This window comes from Callospermophilus lateralis, chromosome X (genome assembly GCF_048772815.1).
Source record: "Callospermophilus lateralis isolate mCalLat2 chromosome X, mCalLat2.hap1, whole genome shotgun sequence".
NCBI lineage: Eukaryota > Metazoa > Chordata > Mammalia > Rodentia > Sciuridae > Callospermophilus > Callospermophilus lateralis.
The window spans coordinates 126,251,294-126,266,190 of NC_135325.1; the positions used below are offsets into that span (position 1 = coordinate 126,251,294).

Sequence of the window (14,897 nt, forward strand, 5' to 3'; positions counted from 1 at the left end):
CAGATATGTATATATGGAAAAATGATATTAGATCCATACCTGTCACCCTGCATAAAAGTAAACTCAAAGTGATTCAAAGACAGGAATTAGATCAGAAACCCTGCAAAATGTTAGAAGAAAACACAGGGTCAATACTCCAAGATATGGGTGCAGGCACTGACTTCCTCAGTAAGACTCCTAAAGCTTAGAAAATAAAACCACTTAGAATGGCAATCATCAAGAATACAAATAACAAGCTGGGCATGGTGGCACATGCCTGTAACCCAAGGGGCTGAGATTAGGGGGATCACAAGTTCAAAGCTAGCCACAGCAACTTAATAAGGTCCTTAGCAACTGAGACTCTGTCTCAAAATAAAATATAATAAAAAGAGCTGAGAAGGGCTGGGGTTGTGGCTCAGTGGTAGAGTGCTTGCCTTACATGTGTGAGGCAATGACTGGTTTCCAATTCTCGGCACCACATAAATAAAGATAAATAAAGATATTGTGTCCATCTACAACTAAAAATATTTTTTTTAAAAAAAGAGCTGAGGATATGGCTCAGTGCTTAAGTACCCCTGGGTTCAATTGAAGGAAGAGGAGGAGGAGGAGGAGAAGAAAGAGGAGAAGAGGAAGAAAAGGAAGAGAAAGAATAGGAGGAGGAAAAGGAGGAAGGGGAGGAGGAAGAAGAAAAAGAATAATTGCAGGTTAGAATGTAGAGGAAAAGGTACACTAGTACACTTACATTATTGGTAGGGCTGCAAACTAGTATAACCACTCTGGAAAGCTATATAGAAATTCATCAGTAGAATAGGAATGAAACTACCATCTGATCCAGCTACTCCACTTCTGGGTATTTATCCAAAAGAACTAAAATCAGCATAATATAGTGATATATGCATACCAATGTTCATAGCAGCAGAATCCATAGTAATCAAGATATGGAATTATCCTAGGTGCCTGTCAACAGATGAATGAATAAAGAAAATGTGGTGTATATACACCATGGAATATTACTCAGCTATATAAAAATAGTGAAATTGTGTCATTTGCAGGAAAATGGATGGAACTAGAGAACATTATGGTAAGAGAAATAATCCATACTCAGAAATTAAAAGGTCATATGCTTTCTTTCATATGGAGAAGATAGGGAAAAAAACAAAGGGTAAAAGAGGGATATCATGAAAATAGAATGGATATCAATAGAGAAGAAGAAGGGGATCCAGGGTAGGGAGGAGGATAGGGAAAGAAAAAGTACTAGGGAATGAAATTGAGCAAATATGTTATGTGCATGTGTGAATATAATACAATGAATCACAGTGTTGTGTATAATTATAATGTACCAATAATTCATTTTAATTTCATAGCTCATACAGAAGTTCTCTCTAGAGTTCCCTACATTTCCAAATTGCAGAATGGGCACAATTGTTGTTAAAGTGTCCATTAATAGCCAGAGGTACTAAAAGCATCTTCAAAACCCCACACTCTCAATAGACCCCCAAGGTGAAAAGAACAGAAGAGACAATAGGGCAAAAGGGAGACATTGTAACTCTTGAATTGTGGGGTTAATCAAAAGATAGAGATGTCAGGTCTCTATCCACCCAGGTCTATGGAAATACCCTACAGAGGAGAGTCTCCAGGGGCTACAACACACCAGGAAGATTTGGAGGCAGGTATTCTAGTAAAAGGAAACATGTACTATTTGTATTTTACAGCCTAGACTCTGACATCCAGGGGATCACAAACCAACCTATTGGATTCAACCATGACACCCATATCCCTGGTGAAAGAAATTGCTAGCATCTTCCCTTCCTCATAATACAGGGCTGAACCCTACGTTCTTCTGAATAGTGTGGCTTTAAAATAGTATGATTAGCTGAATATTGCAGAAATAAAAAAAAACAGCTTCAAATTGATTTGTTTCCAATCTAGAAAAGTTGTGACATGGTTTTACAATCAAGTAATTGTTTTATGTTTGCAGAGATTTCTGAGGGATGTGTTTTCTTTATAATAAACTCACAAGAGTATATACACTGGGATAAGTAAAAGAATGTGAAAATATAGGATTACCATTTGGATGTAGTTTTCTTCCTCCTCTCTGGAAACAGGACTGGCAAAAAATCTTGTAGGATTAATACCATTTCTTTCTGGAGAGAGAAAGCTGGTTCGATTGCTAAGAAGAAAAATACAGATGAGGTCAAAGCAATGTCTTACAGCTGCTCTGAAAAGCAGCCAGGAACTGACATGGCCCCATGGGGCTTCAGTCTTCCCCTTCCAGACACAATTTCCTTCCGGCCCAAGCAGTTCCTAAAGAAACAGAGACTGTGCAGCAGCTCTGTCCCATTTGTGGAGCAAATGGCTCCCACTTGCTTTTTCCCAGGCCCTCCATATGACATAGGTCATGAACTTACTAGAAACAGACCAAGGCATCGTATCATTTAGCAAAAAATACTTCTCTGTGACCCTTTTGTTTCCAAAGAAACTAGGAAAAGTAATAAAGTGTTGCCATTCCTTTTTGATAGGATAACAAGAACTGTAAATCACCTTCAATTCTACTCCTGAGTCAGAAGCACAAGCTGTCTCTGAAGTTTTGCCTGGAAATACGCCTCCCTGTGCAATTCTGATTCACAAAGTGATTGTCTTGTGGCATTTAGAGTGAACTAGGAAACCCTAGGGCTAGCCTCAGGACTCTGAAAATTCAACTCATAAAAGGTACAGATACATTTTTGAGCTTGTCTATCCAACCTGTGAACCACTCACAAAGTTGAACTTCTGGAAGTTCAGCTGGTAGTACTGGCTCTGCCCCCTGGGCCATAACTGATTCCACTTTGACTGGGCAACATAATTCTGTCCTCTCACAAAATCTGACTTGATATTGATAAAGAGCTCATCTCTGTTAGCACTGGAATTGAGGCATATAAATAAGCTCAGGAGCTATAGTACCACTATCTTCAGCCATAGAAATTATGCAACAAAGAAAATACCTCTACAAAGACAAAGATATAAGCAGATATGAATGGAGAGGTAAATGTGAGAGAAAAGAGAAGATGCCTTGAGTTCTCAATAGCACTCCAATTCCTGATTCCAGTATCCCAAGAAACCCAGTCATACTCCTTCCTTTGTGATATATAAATCATCTTTAGCTCTTGATAATAAACCAGGTTGTCCTTTAGCTTAGGCAAGATCAAATAGGCTTCCACAATAAGAAACCTAATTAATTTTGGATATGTCTAGGCTCCTTTAACAATCAGTGGTTTACCAAGGTACGGTGTGGGTCCTGGTTAAAGATGTGTGTTCCCGGATGGTGGAGAGGTTTCTCAGGTCCAGGGGAGGTGGCCGTGCTACAAGACAATACACAGTATGGTTAGTTCTTAGAAATTCAAAGCCATAATCCAAAGAGTGTAAAACTATGACATATTCTTTTCCTGGCACAGCAGATCCACACTTTCCAAGAGAAAGCACTGATAGTGATTGTGAATTTCACCATCTTACTCTTCTCTGACTCCATGTGAGTAAGGACTGCTATCTAGCAAATGGTCTGGGCTGGAAAGTTCACATGAGTCATGAAGTCCCTGTGGGGAAGGTCTCTCCTGGCAGCATGACCCCTAGGTGTTGGGTTCACCCACCAACTATCTCCTGGCTTCACCACTTGTCCTTTCCCACCTGGGTGCAAAGTTCATCCCAGAACCAACCCCTCCTGGCCCAGCTGTCTATCTTTGCACCTACCTGCTAAATATCCAATCCTAAGCCTATCAAACATCTTCTTTCTGCCATTCTCTATATGTCTGCACTGCTGAAAATAGTGACCATCAGCCATGCATGGTTATTTACACCACAATATATATAAATTTATTGAAATTTAATAAAAATAAAATTCAGTTCCTCTGCCTCACCATTCTCACTGCAAATGTTCAAAAGCAATGTTTGCATTATCACAGATAATTCTGGTCAATGGCACTGCTATAGAAAATTAATTGAGCAAGACAATAATACATACTTTCAAGTTACAAGTCCCTGTGAAATTATTTCTGGCCAGAATGGACAGGCTATTTCCTCTGCACCTCATAAGACAGGGTCTGTTTTCCTATTTAGTACTGACTTCATAATTCTGCTTTTCCCTCCAGATGGTTTTTATATATCTGCCTCTCATCTTTGCATCCTCCCCAGGCACAGTGCTGTACCCATGGCCAATGCTATGAAAAGTGCAAATATGGTCTGACTCAAGACTCAAGTGTGTCTGACTGGAACAGAGAAGGCATGAGTAGGAACCTTAGTTAGCAGCTTTGGGCATGGCCACCTGAAGTGACAGTTTTACTCAAAAGCAATGAAAGGTATGAGCAGACCAGATAGAATATCAGAGCTCAGAGTCATTGCACCAAATGATTTCTTAAAATCACATAATCTACTGGGAAGGTGAGGGTGGGTAAAACTGAAATTACTTCACCCTGCCTTTTCTCTTTCTATCTTCTATTTTTCTGTCTGTCCATGCTGCTGAGCATACCAGAAGGTGCCCTGTGCACACAGGAGTCAGACTGATAATTATAGAAGTTCTCTCCCACCCCCAATCACCTGTGCTGATGGGCATACACAGAGCAGTGAGTGATAAATAATATTTGACCATGAAGGATATTAAGGAATTGGTGTCAAAGGTCATTCTTGGCTGCCTTCCATAAGGCTGGCACTGTTATTACATAGTGTTGCATGAATGAGGAGATGTCAGGTGGGTTCCATTCAGACCCATCATCACATATCCCTGGGACTTTATTAGGGAAACAGACAAAGATGAGCTCTCTGGAATGAACTTAGCTTTGTAGGATGCATTTGCTGGTCCCCAGTACCTACAATTTCTGTGATTCCTTTTATCATGACAATCTGCAGCAGCAGGTGCCCCCAATCTCTCCATTCTATTCCAGCCATTTCTTTCATATCCTTATGTTTTGCAGCTCTCTGACATGGTTTTTCTAGTGCTTCCTTCCCAAGAAAAGTTAGGAAGGACCTTGCTCCCCTTTTTACACAGCAGGTCTGTTTAAGTGCCTTACGTTTCCTCTGAGGTTTGAGATCTCTATTCACTGGTGGAGGCTCTAAGTCTGCAGGTAGCTCAGGCAGTGGGCTTGAGATGCTTCCTGAGCTCATAGGGATGTAGTCATCCTGGCTGCAATGGGGTCCAAGACCAGAGGCAACGGCCTGGGGGCTCATGGGCACATAGCTGTCTTCGGCACTGGTTGAAGCTGGGGGATACATCAGGGAGAACCTGCAGGGCTGCAAGAAAACAGGTCATGGAAACCACCACCAGTGGACATCAAGGCTGTGCATATGGTTTTAGTTTCAGATTACCCAAGAATGACTCTGAACTTCCTCAGGAAAGTTAGAAAAGCCTCTACCCAAAGGTCTGCCTCTGGACCTAATGTGTGAGTACTGGTGATAATCTCCTAGATCTGATGGTGGAAGACTGAGAGTTATGAATTCATACAAATGTTTTTGGTATAATATTTTAATTAAAAATATCAGAGCCCTTATGGAACACAGAGTTCAGGAGTTCCCAAACCAGTTCAAGTCTTAAAGAGAGACTAGAAAGGTTCTCAGAGATTCAGATTGCTGAATATCAAAAGAATTGAAAGGAACATATATTGGGCTGGGGATATAGCTCAGGTGGTTCAAAGTTTCCCTCACATGCACAAGGCCCTGGGGTCAATCCCTAGCACCACAAAAAAAGAAAAAGGAAAAAAAGGATCATATATGAGTCAGGCTACTTTTGACTAAATTGAGTCTTAAAGGAACCCAAGTGTCAAACTTACCAGATTTAAACTAAGCCGCTTGTCTCGGTGTCTTAAGGATTGGCATTCTACCTCAGCTGCAAGAAACAAGTCAGACTGGTGAGAACTGCAGGAAAACATCAATTGAAATTAGAATCTAAGTCCCTGTACACCCTAGGGGCCTGTACTCAGCATCAGAGAGGTAGAACAATAAGCTTTACACGTTCCCCTGCTTTTACTCATCCCTGTTGTTTTGGTGTTTGTTTCATAGTCAAAATCCTATTTTAATTAGTTTTAATCTTTGTTTGCTGTCATGTAAAAGAACACAACCTAGCTATTTGTGTTCATACTGACAAATCAAATTACTTCATTTTATTCTTAAATCTCAGACTATTGGTTCATTTTCATAGTCCATTATTCGACTGACTTTATTCATTTCACATTATAATATATGCTTACCTATTCTTTCATTTTTACTTTTGTCACTGTTCACACATTAGCACATTAAGACCTGTTGTGTGATTGGCATATATCCATTTAACAGGCATTGTCAGAAGGAAGTGAAGTGTGTAATGATCACATCTTAGGAACCCTGAAGGAGGTCTGTGTCAGAGTGACTTCCTCAATCAGAATGAGAGATTTCAAAATGAATTTGCATTCTTTGTACTCTCTGTAATTCCTTTAAAACATAGCCTTGGTAGATAGTGTGGTGTGTGGGCGATTACATTTGGATAAATGGAGAGAAAGAGTGAGAGTTAGTTTTTGTTGTCTGTCTGAGAGATGGGCTGACATGAAGGAAAGGCTTAGGTTGGTCAGTTCATGCAGGAAGATGAAGAAATACAGAGAAGCTAGTAAAGAAGAGGTACCAAAAAGCCACACTGAGGATGCTGTGTGGACTTGCATTGAGCACCTTCTGAAGGCTACAGAGACCCCAAGTGTGTCCCCAAGTGACCCAAACAAACATCAGAAGCTCAGTCTCAGGTGGAAGGCCTACTACATGGTCAAGGACTCACATAGGCAAGCCAATCTCAAGGGACCAGGGCTCCAGCTTTTTTTTTTATCTTTTATGACAATCTAAATATCTCTGGAAGCCAAATTCAAAGGAGGGGGTCGGGGACCCAGAATCAGGACAGTGCTGCCCTCCAGCTGTGCACTTCCTCCAAGGTCTCCATTAGGAGATAAGACTGGTTTGAGCAAGGAAAATGGGAAAAGTCCTCATATGGACACAAGGTGTTGACAAGGATCCAGGCAGGGAAGTCCAAATTTTTCTCTGTACCTGAATCTTAGGATCTGACTCTTACCTTTCCAGGTTCTCATGTGGTCTAAACCAGAAAGAGAGATTCTTCTTGGCACAAGACTGCATTCTGGTTTCTTGCTGGTGCTGTGCCCACTCCACAGGTGCTGCTCCTCTTGGCGCCGTTCAGAGAAATGGCTTGGTTTAGGAGGGCGGGGAGGTGGAGTATTGGATACATCTAGTTGTTTTGCTGCGCAGGGCAAGGAAAGTTGGCTTTTTTCTACCTGAATGGTGGAATTTAAGGATGTTTCCAGCAATGAGGAAGAAGACAAGTGGTCCCTGGAAGGCCCATTGATTTCTCTATTCCAGATCATAATAGCCTGGGATCTCATGGAAGATGCCTCCTGAGATCCATTCCCATGGCGTGAGAAATGGACCAAGTTACTGGAGGGTAGTGGCTGTAGGCCATCAACAAAAACGTCATCAAATGAAGTCTGTTCCAGTGAGCGGTCTGAGTTTGACCAGCTATCACATCTGGTGGGAAGACTGAGGGAAGAAAAACATGTTAAGTTTGACTGAAATGTAGCCAACCACCCACCACAAAACCCATGCTAGCCTCATTCCTACTCCTCCAATACCAGCTTTTGTTCTACTTGTAGAGCTGCATTCCCTCTAAAATGCTCAGGTTTTTTGCAGCAACCCTTTGATGCAAAAAAAAAAAAGTTTATTATTATTTTTCATCCTGTAAGCATCAGATACAGATGAAAATGTAAGGTTAGAAATGAAAGCCACAATGCTGAAATGTATGAGTCATTTTGTTTAGTATCTGGCATGCTTCATCTTTCATAGTGGCTGATAGTGATCTGTCCATACCTTAGCACTGGCAAGAAGAGAGGTGAGAGCAGACACACCCACTAGAAAACACTCCCACTAAACAGACTGATTTGAAGGCACATTGAGTATATCTCAGAGACAGATTCTGCAGGAGAAGGCAGTGTGGGCTCTGTGAACAGAGGACAGCATGCTAGGAGATAGGGCTCAGAGGCCCAGGTGTAAGCATACCTGGCATGGTGCAGTCTTCCAGTCTCACAGTTGGACAGAACCAGATAATCAGGAAGGAAGAGGAACTCTGACTCACTTCTGGTTTCCTCAGTGGCAATGGTATTAGTGTTTGGGTCATCTCTTGGCAAGGAGGAGCTGGCAGCATGGGCAGTATGAAGGGAGTTGGCAGAGGATGGTTGGAGGGAAGAGGACATGTAAGAGAGGCTCTCCATGGAATCTGCTGGATTAAATCATTTCCCAGGTTAGTGTTTTAAGAATGGCTATAACATTCACTTGACATTTCTCAAGCAGCATCTAAGAAGCCAAATAGAAGATGCAAATCACAGCTGGTGTTTGTACTGATGGAAGAGACCATTTCCCCAAGCTATAAACAATGTCTGGGAAAGAAGGCCAATGTTCCAAGAATAAAGTGTTGAATCCATTAAGAGTAAAAAAAAAAAAAAAAAAAAAAAAAGTATTCTTGGCCTAAAATTCTGCAGATAGTCTACAAACTGCTTTTTTATGGCCCTACATAGCAGCCCTGCATCACTGTTTATCTACCCAACAAATATATATTGTATTTATGCATAACAAATCTATATGTATATACTTACATATGCACTTATGCATGTATGTACTTATGTCTATCTATCTATAATCCCTGCTATTGCATATACTACGTGACCAGAATTGTTCTAACCCTCATCAAGCAGCTGAGACAAAGGCTCTGCCCTTACTGGAGTTCACATTCTAGCAGAGGAGACAGACAAATAACATTTACATTAAGAATCATGCTAATAATTGTTAGATGTAAAGGGAAGTGACAAAACAGGTTGTTGTGATAACTGCAAAAGCCTGTGTTACTCAAGGAGTCTAACATTCTCCCATCACTTAAGAATATGGCCCTCAAGATGAATTTGGATCAGGAGCCAATAAAACCTTCAGATCAGAAAAGACCAATGAAAGCCTACATTTATTTTTCCTCTGAGCCAAGTTGGTAGTGCAGGATTCCTGAGTCAGAGTGACCCTGAAATGCCTCTAGGCTGTACTACCTGGCCATTGGGACCTTGAGCAAGTTACAATTAGCCTTCTCCAAGTTTCTTTCTCTGTAGAGTGGACATGATAACACATATGCCATAGAACCAGTAAGGGGATAAGATAACTTAATATGCAAAAACATTTTTTTAAGAGAGAGAGAGAGAATTTTTTAATATTTATTTTTCAGTTCTCGGCAGACACAACATCTTTGTATGTATGTGGTGCTGAGGATCGAACCCAGGCCACACGCATGCCAGGCGAGCGCGCTACCACTTGAGCCACATCCCCAGCCCCAACAAAAACATTTTAACAGAGCTCCTAGCCAGGACACACATAGTGTGTTGACTATTCTATAGTTGCTTAAGATAAAACCAAATTCTATGCAGTCATTCCTCCTTATTTGCTGTTTCACTTTCTGCAGTTTTTTTAAGAGAGAGAGAGAGAGAGAATTTTTTTAAATTTATTTTTTAGTTTTCGGCGGACACAACATCTTTGTTTGTATGTGGTGCTGAGGATCGAACCCGGGCCGCACGCATGCCAGGTGAGCATGCCACCGCTTGAGCCACATCCCTAGCCCTCACTTTCTGCAGTTTCAGTTACCTGCAGTCAACCTTGGTCTTAAAATATTAAATGGAAAGTTCCAGAAATACAAAATTCATAAGTTTTCAATTGTGGGATATTCTGAATAGTATAACAAAATATCATATCATTCTGTGCTCCTGGAACATGAATCTGTACTAACTTTGCTGTTGCATCTCAAACTGCAAAAGTTATGGTCATGATCATAGTATATAAGTGCTTAGTTAAGATGGAAAAGGCAGGGCCAGGGTTGTGGCTCAGCGGTAGAACATTCACCTACCATGTGTGAGGCACTGGGTTCGATCCTCAGCACCACATAAAATAAATAAATAAAATAAAGGTAATGTGTCCAACTACAACTAAAAAATAAAAATTTAAAAAAGATGGAAAAGGCATTAAACTTGTGTATGTATATATAGGAAAAATGGTGCATATATGTATGTGTATGATTTGCTATTATCTGCAATTCCAGGCATCCACTGGGGGTATTTGAAATGTACCTCCCACAGAAAAAGGAGGATTATTATATGTGAAAAGCCACAAGAAAGTCACTCTGCCATGGTTTTCAAATGAAGTGAAATATTTCATATTTTCATAAAAGCCAAGAGTGTGAAAGAGGAGGTTTCCGGCTTCCAGCTTCCTTGAACCTCACACCAGGGCAGGCTTTCTGATTTTTGTCTGGTATCTAACTTACTCCTGTTCCTCTTGGGTCACTGGCCTAACTCTTGGATGTGAAACAGACTTTGCAAGTAAGCTTTACCTGTTATACCAAGGATAAAGAACTTACCATCATTTCATTTCCTGTTACTTGAGCACTCTCAAAGTTCACCAATGTTATTCAATAGCCTCACTCAATAATAAGCTTCTCCAATTCATGAAAAGAAAAGGACTTTGTCCTTAGGGAGAAGGCTGTAGAGGTATAGTAAGACCTAACTCTGACTGTCCATCGCCACCTAGTGTTACAATGTAGATATTTCAGTAGCAAATGGTGAAAGTGATTACTAAAATGTTGAAGCAACTGTAGACCAGAGGATTTAGGGGCAAAATTTTGTCTACTAGACAAAGAAGCTAAAAGGAAATTCTGAATAACATATTTTCAGGATCAGAGCATGGAGCAATAAGTGAGAGCTCAACAACAAAATCTATGACGGGAAGGGAATTATGATCCCAGGTTATATCTGGCATATTACATGGGAAGGGTAATGTGTGTGTATGTGTGGGGGGGGGGGGGGCTCCTCCTGGGTCAATTTTTTCCACAGCCCTGAAATGGCTCAGAGAAAACTTATAGCTTATTTTCCCTGCAGAGCCCTGGAATGCTCAGTGTATGGACAGGCTCTGCCTTTCATATTTGGACCTGAATCCTAGAATTAGGTGAAAGAGGGCAATTTCCACTATTATATTGAATTAAGTAGGAATACCTCTGATATAAATTAGCTAAAGTTCCCTCAAGGAGAAAGGCTTGGCACCTTTCAACATTTTTCTGCATTAGCTTCTCCAGTGGGCACTGCATCCCAGGCCATCCCTTAGCACACAGGACACCAACTCTGCTCTTACCTGCACTGCCCTCCATGTGGCCAAGGTTGCAGACCTGACTGATGCTGTGCACCCACACCTGCATTTCTTCTTCAGTCTTGGCCACCAGGTAGAATGTACGGGAAGTAGTCTTGACAATGAATACAAAATTGTTCTGAAATTCCTTCCGAACAAAGCTGGGGCCCACATGCTTCCACACAGCACACTCGCTGAGGTCTATCACACGTATTGGCTTGCTGGAATGCTTGTTCCGGTAGTACTCCAAGACGTCAGGATTGCCACTCATGCGTCCCCGCCGGAGCACAAACCAGCGTTTGCGCCAGGCCTGCAGAAGCAATTCAACAAGGAATTACCAGACTAACTTCTCCTGCTTCTCGGACTCTGCCAAGAACATATGTTGTGACAAGGATAGTTGGAAAGAAGCAAATCAGCCATTCCAATAATGAGACACTTTGTATTAAAGGACGAGGGCCTGTCTTATGTCTGCTTTATTGTATGCTTTTGAGGAAGGGTCACTTTTGGAGAGTTTAGCAATGCAATTCATTCCCTCAGTTTGGAGAAGGAAGTAAAGAGCCTTTTTGAGTTCCCCATCTTCTTACATTTAGGAACCCCTCTCTCATTATATGCCACTGGACCAAGCCTGCATGGATTGTGCTTACTGTCTGCTGTAGCCTCAATTGGGAATTGGGCATAGAGAAGGGTAACAGACCAACAGCAAGTCTTTCTTCAACTGGAAACTCAATTTTGCAGTTGGCAAATGCCAGGGGAGAGATTTATAGGTCTGTGGTTTTCTCTCCCATGCAGTGGCATGTGTGACAGCAGGAAGTTCGGGGTTCTGCCAGAAGGCATGGTGACCAATGGGACAGGAAGTCTTTTGTATCTCTAGATTCATTTGTGCCTGACACTTTTATAAGCCCACCAGCTCTTACCAAGAGGCCCAGGAAAAAGAAAAAGACAGTTGGAGTGTTCTCAACTTCCTCCCTGCTCAGACAACATGAGATCCAAGGTGGCAGAGAATCCAAAGAAGCAATGAAAAGTGAAAGCAAAGGTCAATTGTTACAAAAGACCCATGAGTATGCCTCAGAACAAAAATTCCTTTTGAGGTCATGGCAAGGGGCAGTGAACAGAAGGAGGGCAGCCACTCTATGTTGGGTTAGGGCAGGTGAACCCCAACTTGGTTCTGCCTTTCCAGGAATATAAAGCTCTGAGAAGAGGTTTGGCCCTCAGGGGATGGAAAAGACAGTGTAGTTAAGTCTGTTTTTAAGACAAAAGAAATAATAGTATGTTTGTATGCTCATGGAGATTACCCAAGAGGCAAAGAAAAATGAATGACTTAATAAACTTGTATTGCTCTGGGGTTAGAAGCACAAAAGGTGGGAAACTTGGGTTTTTGACATCAACTAGGGCAAAGTGGAGTTGGAATAAGTCATGTGTGCCTGCTGACAAAAGTATCCATGAGGGGCTGAGGTACCCCAACTTTCCAAAGGCCACTTTGGTCGGGAAATGTGAAGAGGAACTCTGTTGCATTTACCAAAAAATGGTTCCAAAAGAGGATGTTGAACTAAGCACAGAAACGAATTTCATGTTAACTGCTCTCAATGCAAGAGGGAGAATGATAGATAAATTTTTGTGTCATTCACTCAACAGTGAAACTATCAATAGCCTACTAATATGCAGGACACTGTGCAGGTAGATACTGGGGAAGCCAAGCTGAGCAAGCCACAGGCCCTACCGCACACAGTCTTGAGCAGGGGAAGCAGGCAGATGGATAAGCAGACAATTTCAGTCAGTGAGATAAGTGCTATGATAGGGAAAACCAAGATGCTATGAGAACAAACAAAAGAGACATCTCTGTGAGATCAGTGGTCTGGGGAGGCTTCCAGGAAGAAGTGGTAGCTAAACTGAAACTGGCAGGGCAGAGAAAGGAGCTTGTTCAAAGGCATCAAGATGGAAAAGCTCTGTGTGAGTAGTTCAGCAGAGCTGGATGGCTGGTGTGTGTGGGCAGAAAAGAAAAAGAATAATCACACAGGAACTCAAATAGGATGTCATGCAATCTTGATGCTAAATTATGCAAAATCACCATCATGGCCTCCTTTAGGTTCTTACATCTCTACCTAAGAGCTATGATTATGTCAAAACAGAAAAAAAAGCAACCTTGGAGCTCTTTGCTAAGCAGGTCAAAGGCCCAGGCTCTTCAATGGACAAATGACAAGAAAAAACTTCTGCACAGTAAAGGAAATAATCAACAAATTAGATGGCCACCTATGAACTGTGAAAAATATTTGCAAACCACATGTCTGATAAGGGTTTCATATGTGAAACTTATAAAGAATTCTTAGAACTTATTAACAGAAAACAAATAATACAATTAGCAAATGGATAAAAGACCTAAACAGAAATTTCTACAAAGAAAACATTTGAATGGCCAAAGGAAAAGAAATCAGCACTTTTCTAAACATATCTGCACTACGTGTTCACTCTAGCATTATACACAATAGCCAAGGTATGGAAACAACTGAAATGTACATAAACAGGTGAATGGATGAATAAAATGTGGTATGTACATGCAGTGGAGTACTATTCAGCCTTAAAAGGGAAGATCATAGCGTTTGGTACAACCTGGATGGACCTGGAGAATATTATACCAGGTGAAATAAGCCATACACAAAAAGAAAAATATTGTATGAGATCACTTATATGTGGAATCCATTTTTAAAAAATACAGGGAGATAATGAAACAAAAGGTTTAGGAGGAAATTGGGTGATGCAGGTCAGAGGATACAAACTAGCAGACAGAATGAATAAGTCTAGAAATTTAATGTATAAAATGAGGACTCTAGTTTAAAATTTTATTGTATTAAGGATTTTTGTTAAATAAGTAGAATTTAGCTCTTCTTGTCAGAAAGAAAATAATGATATGAGATGATAGATATGGTAATATGCCTCACTATGGTAACAATTTTATTATCATAGCATCATGCTATAAACTTCAATATACACAATAAAATTTATTTTAAAAAAGAAAGAAAAATAACAGAACAGAGGAACAATCTATAGATTAAATGAGATTTCAAAGATATCAAATTATTAAGAATGTGTCTAGGAGATGTTCATGAGAGTAATAAAAACAAAAAATGCAAAGAAGAGATTTCTGCACAGGTCAGGACAGTAGCTTCTGGTTGGTAATTACAACCAGATTCACCCAATAATAATAATTGTTTGTCTTAGTAATTATTTGCAATATTTGTGAATTGCAATATTTATGCTTTCTTTTATGAGTAAAAAAAAATTTAAACAACTCCTGAAAACAGAGAATATTCATAGAGTCATTTGGTAAATATTTACTGAGTGTCAACTATGTGTCAGGTACTATGCATGTAAATGAAAAGAGATGCCATGGTTTTTAGGGAGTCGGTTAGCTCATAGACTGAGGAAGAAAGTACTTGGTCTGAGCTTATGGTCCAGCATAAACTGCTGGGCATGAGGATGGGTATCGAGGTTTAAATAAGAGACAAGTCTAGATCCAAGAAGTTCAGAGATGGGTCAGGAGTTATAGAAAGCAAAGGATAGAGGTAAGTAGTTCGGAACAGAGGGTGTGAGAACGTGAGGATGTGAGGGCTGCCCACTCTTCTTCTTGGTGAAATGTTAACATTTGATAAATGTAGGAGTGCTGCACTTCACCTTCTCTCCTCAGGCCCCCTCTGTTGAGAAGGTCATAAGTGACATGGCAAGCCAAGTTGGAA

The 14,897-nt window shown here is 40.8% G+C and overlaps 1 protein-coding gene across 4 annotated transcripts in view; it reads right to left on the bottom strand.

Annotated features, from left to right (window-relative positions):
• Gab3 (GRB2 associated binding protein 3) overlaps positions 1-14,897 on the bottom strand; it is a 55,636-nt gene that overhangs the window by 15,598 nt on the left and 25,141 nt on the right. For 2 of the 4 annotated variants that reach the window (XM_077106373.1, XM_077106375.1), the window contains exons 2-8: positions 11,176-11,479; positions 8,026-8,242; positions 7,031-7,509; positions 5,772-5,827; positions 5,016-5,235; positions 3,236-3,317; positions 2,047-2,149 (exon numbers count right to left, since the gene is read on the bottom strand). In XM_077106373.1, coding sequence (XP_076962488.1) covers positions 2,047-2,149; positions 3,236-3,317; positions 5,016-5,235; positions 5,772-5,827; positions 7,031-7,509; positions 8,026-8,242; positions 11,176-11,479 — 1,461 coding nt within the window. Of the gene's footprint in view, positions 1-2,046; positions 2,150-3,235; positions 3,318-5,015; positions 5,236-5,771; positions 5,828-7,030; positions 7,510-8,025; positions 8,246-11,175; positions 11,480-14,897 lie in introns of all 4 variants that reach the window. The other 2 variants (XM_077106372.1, XM_077106374.1) reach the window with 1 other exon arrangement.